This window comes from Lactuca sativa, chromosome 5 (assembly GCF_002870075.4).
Source record: "Lactuca sativa cultivar Salinas chromosome 5, Lsat_Salinas_v11, whole genome shotgun sequence".
NCBI classification, from domain to species: domain Eukaryota; kingdom Viridiplantae; phylum Streptophyta; class Magnoliopsida; order Asterales; family Asteraceae; genus Lactuca; species Lactuca sativa.
The window spans coordinates 317,060,245-317,067,584 of record NC_056627.2 but is presented as its reverse complement, the minus strand read 5'-3'; the positions used below and the strand labels follow the sequence as shown (position 1 = coordinate 317,067,584).

Below are 7,340 nucleotides of genomic sequence, written 5' to 3'. Positions count from 1 at the left end.
ACCATTTGAAGGTAACCAGTTGTTACCTTGATCATTCTAGTGTTAGATCTCCTTATTCTTGGTCTAAGGCCATTTCCAACATATTTGTGGATCATTTCGGGTATTGGGCATGATCTGAAGTTGTAACTTCAGATATGCACTCCAATAAGTCCTTATAGCAATAAAGTTATTGAAGTTATCAAGCTTGGGACCTTCTCTTTGGCTTAAACCTCTCCCTTAGCTTAGTTTTGGCATTTAGCACCTTGCATGTACGTAAAGTTTGCAACTTTACGTGGAAACCATGCTCTAGGAGGCTAGATCTACAATTTGGAGCTTTGGAGTAGCTTGAAATCGTCTGGATACGAAGTAGACTGCATGAACTCGACGATTTAGATAAGCTAACTCGACGAGTCGAGATGGGTTTCCCCATTTTCTGGATTCTACATGAACTTGGCGAGTTAATGAGGTGACTCGACGAGTGGTTAGGGTTTTCCCTGATATTTTGTACACTGCATGGACTCGACGAGTTAGTTGGCAACTCGGCGAGTTGACTCGAGTTTTCACTGTTTCTGAGTTTTGAAGGAACTCGATGAGTCAGCATGCTTCACTCGACGAGTTGGGTCAACATGGATTGTTGACCTTGACCGTTGACTTTGAATTTAACCAAGGGTTGACCAAGTTTGACTCCCGAGGGTATTCTAGTAATTTAGGATTTTGATGGACTTGGACCTGTGGTGGATATAGGTGGTGGAGTTCGTGGCTTGGATTCGAGAGTTTGATCTTATCACTACAATTCAACATTGCGAGGTGAGTTTTCCTCACTATACTCAAGGGTCGAAGGCACCAAGGCTGGCCCTTTTGGATTGTTAACCTACTTTTTTTATTAGTGAGATCGGTTAGATCGGTATCATGGTAGATAGGATGTTGCTATGATTAGAGATATGTAGATCGGTTTGACTGTCTATAGACTGTTATGTGATTACCTGTTATGTGTGCACATGTTTGATTGGTAGTTAAGGGTATTCCATCCTATGGATGATTGGACCCTAGTATGTTGTCTCTATAGACTATTATATGATTATCCGATCTAGGTGCACATGTTTGATTGGTAGTGAGAGTATTCCACCCCGAGGATGATTGGACTCATACTATGTTGGCATTCCAACCCGATGGTTGAGGGCCTGAGGTATTCCAACATGATGGTTGATTGGACCCATAGTATGTTGGCATTCCAACCTGATAATTGATTGGACCCATAGTATGTTGTCATTCCAACCCGATGGTTGAGGGCCTGGGGTATTCCAACCTAATAGTTGACTGGACCCGTAGTATGTTGGCATTCCAACCTAATGGTTGAGAGCCTGAGGTATTCCAACTCGATGGTTGATTGGACCCATAGTATGTTGTTTATGATTATATGTATATTTTTGTCTGTATGGGTATTTTGGGGGAACTCACTAAGCTTTGGGCTTATAGTTTTGGATTTTGTATCAGGTACTTCAGATGATCGCGGGAAGGCAAAGGCGTGATCATGCACCTCCTCACATTTTTATGATCTGGATTCCTGGGATACTCTGATGTTTAAACTATTTTGAAAACACTTTGTAATAACTTAATGGTTTTGAATGGATGAAAAAGTTTTAAATCGGTTTGATTTTTATGGGTGTTACAAAAGTCCTTCAAATTTTCAGAAAATCTTTAACACCTAGAAGCCAGGTAATTCCATTTTTGAACCAAAAGTATAATTATGTGGCAAGTTAGTTCTTTAAACCATGCATACTTAGGGCATATGCATATCATTGCTTGTTTAATGAAGTCACACATTCATGTGAGTACGCTGGGTGCACTCATGAGTATGTTGGGCATACGTAACAATTGATCAAACACTAATTTTTATGGTTTGAGCCCTATTTAAACATCCTTATCTCCTCAATACCCTTTCCCTCATCAGCCTCCATCTCCAAAATCATCCTTTGCTAACCTAATCCATTGTGTGAGCATTTTGAGATTGAGAATGTGTATGTTTTGTTCTTGAAGGAAGGAGGAGATAGTGGAATCATTTTGGAAGCTCAAGGCAACCATGATCCATAAGTATGTCACCCTTAAGCATCCTTTGAAGGTATAAAGTTTGAAACTTGATGAGTTATTTGCTTAGATCTTGCTAGCCTAGAGTGTGTGTTCATTTTGGTCCTTTAAGTTAGTGTTCATGAGTACGACTTACTCTAACCATAAGAGTTGTCATTTTAGATGTTTTTAGGTGTTAAGAACCATAAAAATGTGATCTTGATCCCTTTCCTTTCTTCATGCATGAGTTATGAGGTTTTGGTTGTGTATTAAGTTGGGGTTTGGTTGTTAGACTCACTCTAGCCACAAAAAGTCATAAAGTTGGAAACTTTATGACTTAGAATGTACTTTGGAGCTTGATATGAGCTTTGGATGTTAAGTCTTGATAGATTAAGCACTTAACAAGAAAGAGTAAATGCAAGCCGAGTACACTAGCGTACCAGGGAATACGCTGCGCGTACTAGCCAAGAACCCCGCAATTTGTATGGATCACGACTACGCCAATGTAGTGACTGAGTATGCAGGGCGTACTCAATCTGCTTGACTTTCCATAACTTTTTGACTTTCTGATATTGACCTTTGACAAGGGGTTTTGACCAAGTTTGACTCAGGGGCATTTTGGGTATTTTGGATGGTAGATTGAGTTTTGGTAACTATTTATTGTATAGGTGACCAGTAGAGTCAATAGTTAGAGTTGTGATCTATTCAATTACATTTCGGACTGTGAGATGAGTTTCTCCTCACTGTACTTGTGGGTCGAATGTACCAATGTCAACCCACTAGGTTATATATCCAAGTATATAGGATGATATTATGCTTATGATATGTTAGATATGTCGATATATTGTGGGTGCGTTGAGGTTGTACTACTTTGTGTTGTCAGCCAAAAAACCTGGGCAATCCAATCGGGAGATTGTGGGCTAGTGACAATCCAATCGGGAGATTGTTTTCCAGGGTAATCCAGTCGGGATACTATGGATCCAACATGCAATATGTATATTGGTTTGGTTGTGTGTGGTACTTTGGGAGAACTCACTTAGTTTTAGCTTACATTTTTAGTGTTATATTTCATGTACTTCAGATGATCGGGACAAGGTTAAGGCTTGATTGTGTACATCCTTCAGATTTTATGAGATATGATTTTGAGATACACTGATTTGTGATCTTGACTCCTGGAAACTATGTTTTGTAAACATTTATGGTTTTTAGTTTGATTTTTAAAAATGAAAATTTTACCTTGATTTTTTGGATGTTACAAAATCCCTGGAAATCGGCATTAGTCATGAAATATATTTTTTTGAAAGTGTTTACAGTTTATTTAGGCTAAATGGAAAAAATATAATTAAATAAAAAAATAAAAAGATAATTAAATAAAAAATCAGGGATATGGCTTTTGCGTCAAATGAACCAAACTTCAAGGACTTTACTGTAGAAAATATAAAATATTAACAATAATATTTACATTGTATGGAAAATAAATACAAACTAAGAAATGAGATTAAAAAAAATGGAAGTGTAGTATGAAAAAATAGGAGGTTTTAAGAGTTCAGATCCATTTTGTTTAAATGAAACAAAATAATTTATTTCCTAGCTTCAAAAATGATAGTTTATAATTGTTTTGCTTGCTGTTGCAAATTGAATTTGCTCATGTATTATCCTTTACTGATCGATTCTTGAGAAAAATGTAGTTTATATAACTCACAAATCACTAAACCATGGCAATGTGATCCAGTTCATCATTATATACATATATCTATATAAGATTGACAGACAATCTTATAACAAACTATTATATAAAATACATGAGATGGTATCAAAGTATACACATCAACACCAAAAGCACATGCATGTTGCTTAGATTTCTCCATGAGATCCACGAACAGGAACCTCCCCTTCATTACCCAATGGCATATACTGTGCCATGATTGCTCTGATCTCCGAGTCCATGTATCTCTGCATCAAGATTCCATATATTAATTAGTTTCATGAAAGTGGAAAAATGGTCAAAAAAATAAAAATAAATAAATACAGGGAAAAGGTAAATGTGTACTCGAACTCTATATTTGTAGAACGTATATCCAACAATTCCAATAGCTGCCACACCAAGAACAACAGTCCATGCAAAACCCCACTCAGCACTTCCAGCAACATGTTTACCTATTTATCACATATGTTAAATGCTTATTTATGCAACAAACTTTCACTTTTCTACCAATTTATATAATGATGTTTCACTTTTTTACCAATAAATGCAACAATGTTTTACTTGAGTATTTTGTTGGGAAATAATGGAGAAAAAAATGAAGCTTTGTACTGACCATAAATTAAACAAATTGGTGGCTCTGTGGTCTCTTCAAATCCTGAACAGATGGCTTTCAGAACTGCTTTTTTATCAAGTTTACCTCTATATTCTCTGTTGTTTATTACAAGAGTTGGAAGGATCATCACATCCCCACGAATACCTTTCTCTATCTTTATATATACAAGAACATGAAAGATCATATCATCACATATGCAAACTACAAATCCACCCAAAAAAAACATTTTTTTTAGACCACACCTGTACTTGTTGCTCAGCCTTGAGGACTGCATTTTCAGCATCTGCTTCTGGATCACCCATGCATTCATCAATTTTCTTGAGATCAACTCCTAAGAAGCACATGGACTCAAAATTAGACAAAAAGTTAAGCAGTATTCAAATACACAAATGTACTTTCACCATGTAACTCACCAAGTGACTTGATAACTTCATCCGCACAATCTTTTGTGAATTTATGCTCCTTCATTGAGCAATTTGTAGCAAAATCTGTCACAAAATCCCACCAAACCCACGGTTTTCCACTTTCATTCACTACTTTATAAAAACAAGCATGGCGTAAATTTTGAACAACAACATCTTTCCCTTCATACCCTTTACTAAAATCTTGTTCAGGATCTGGAGCACAATATCTTCCATGGTTGATACATTGAGACTTACATCTTGTGCTTGAAACATACTCCTCAGGGCAAAACCATGTGATATAATGTGGTGTGAACCGAGTGTACCCTTTTCTCTCAAGTATTTGAGCAACTCCTTTAAAGCTTTTAACAAAATATTTATGGGTATCACACTTGGGCCCACACTCATCATTGCTATTTGTCCAAAACTCGTATTCGACCATTTCATCAGCGTAAGGGAGAGCTTCACTCCGTTCAAGATTCACAAAAACAAGACCATTGTTTTCTAAAGCTTCCTTGATTGAAACCCCAAGTGAGTTGCTTATGAGTAGTGATGGGATGGTTATGTTTTGTACGTAAGGAGGTTCTTCTCCTTCTTCATCTTTGGGAAAATCCATGGTGATCAAGTCTGTAGGCCAGTTATCTGCAACTAGAATGGCTGAAGCCCCTGCGTTTTGTGCATTCCATGCCTTCAACGTGAGGTAACAATCTGAAAATTCAAGAAACAGATGATCATAAAGAAAAATAAAAAATGATAAAGCATGATGTGGTTAATTAAAGTATTATTATTACCACCGCGATCTGCAAGAAGAAAAACGGGGAGGCTACCGGGTTTCTTTGATATCAAAGGGATATGATCAGTGAAGTTGTTGCAAGCAAGTTGATTGAATGTTGGATATACAACTAAGCCGCTTAATGCTCCTCCACATCGAGGAACGCCAAAATCACCGATTGCACATTCATATGTATCTCTTAAATTCTCGGGTGCAATCACCTTCAAACTGTTCTTCTCGACCACAAAATTACACAAACAAGATCCATACATAAACAAAAACCAAACATGAATTACGAACACTAACTTCTCCCCTTTCATAATTTTCACTTTTATGGAACGACCCTCGTTCCAAAAGCTTTAAACTAAAAGAAACTCGATAACAAAAACTTAAGGTTAGTAAAACTGGCCAAAAGATTTTGAACAAGATGATATGATCAAGCAAGCTCAAATGTATGTAATTAACAAACTCAATGGTAAGAGTTGATTTTGAAAACAATTTGAACACTAATTTCAAATAATCTACAGATAATCAAAATAGAAGTTTTTCTTTATGTCGATGTCAAATTCGCATGGGTATTTAGCTAAATTTTGAAGGGAAAAGGGTAAGCGGCTTTCGACGTGAGCGTGTGTTCTTTATGCTATGTACATTGTACAACATCGGAGACTACGATGATCTCTTCTCTACGAGTGGAAAGCAGACAACGGAGAGCTCCAGGTTGCAGCGGAGAAAACTAAACCGCCATTTAAATAAATTCTTTAGTTAATTACGTAATTCACTTATAACAAAATTCGAATGGGTGCTGATATATCCACGAATGTTTTTGATACATCCACAAGTAAATTGACAATTTTGCCCCTACCCCGTTATCTTCCTTCCCCCTCCTCTTTGATCGGTCTTTCTTTCTCTAACAGTCTAACCCACCAAAACACAAGTAAAACTCAAGGGCCCAAGATATAATTACGTTTCCCTTTCTTAAATCCAACTCCTCGATTTGCCCCGCCTCTTTTTCCCACTCTTGTCGCCGGATACTATAAAACATCATTGTCAAAAAAAACCAAGGCACCATCAAGAATACGCAGGAAGTAGCCGGAAACACTCAAACCAAGAACCATACAGTTGCCGGAGAAAAACTAGGTTCGTCAGAGAAGGCGATGTTTATCACATTCACAACCTCTAATTACCAAAGTCCATGAACAATTGCTAGAGTTTGGAGGTTGGATCTGCAACTCTCATACTCTATCTTAATCGTCATATGTGGTGGTGGGCTCAACTAAGTTTCATTGGCCATCTTCAAAGCTATTTTCAATTTCAATGCTATTTCCAGATGCAAAAAAACACCATTACAGATCACATTTCAAAAGCAGTTGCAGATGGGTAAAATCAAGTGGTTAAAATCAAGCAAAAAATGCACAACTATAGAGCACAATCGCAAAGCTTTCTGACACACACAATGAAACATCCTTTTGTTCAATGCTAGTACGGGAGAACCCACTTTGAGTTTGACACACACAATGATTTTCTCGCCGGAGTTTTGTTGGCTTCTTTGACTTTGTTGCCGGAATGTGAAGATTGTGTGTTTCTAGAAGTGGGTTTCGCCGGTTTTGTTATTATCGTGGGAAGTTTAAGAGCTCTCTCAGGTGACAAATGAAACAAACACATGAAATCAATTACCTTTTACCGGTTACGGTTGAAGAAAAACCCTATCAAAGAGGAGGGGGAAGGGAGATAAGTGGGTAGGGGAAAAAATGTCAATTTACTTAAAGGATGTATAAAAAACATCCATCGATATATCAGCTCCCATTT

At 37.2% G+C, this 7,340-nt stretch overlaps 1 protein-coding gene across 1 annotated transcript; it reads right to left on the bottom strand.

The window, feature by feature from the left end:
* Positions 1-3,678: 3,678 nt before the first annotated feature.
* On the bottom strand, positions 3,679-5,854 carry LOC111891776 (vacuolar-sorting receptor 1). Its single transcript, XM_023887836.3, has 6 exons — positions 5,554-5,854; positions 4,775-5,470; positions 4,604-4,692; positions 4,362-4,515; positions 4,094-4,200; positions 3,679-3,996 (listed from the first exon to the last, which is right to left on the bottom strand). Exons 1-6 carry the CDS (start codon positions 5,852-5,854, stop codon positions 3,898-3,900), a joined length of 1,446 nt encoding a protein of 481 aa, XP_023743604.1. The 3' UTR covers positions 3,679-3,897.
* Between the last annotated feature and the right edge of the window lie 1,486 nt (positions 5,855-7,340).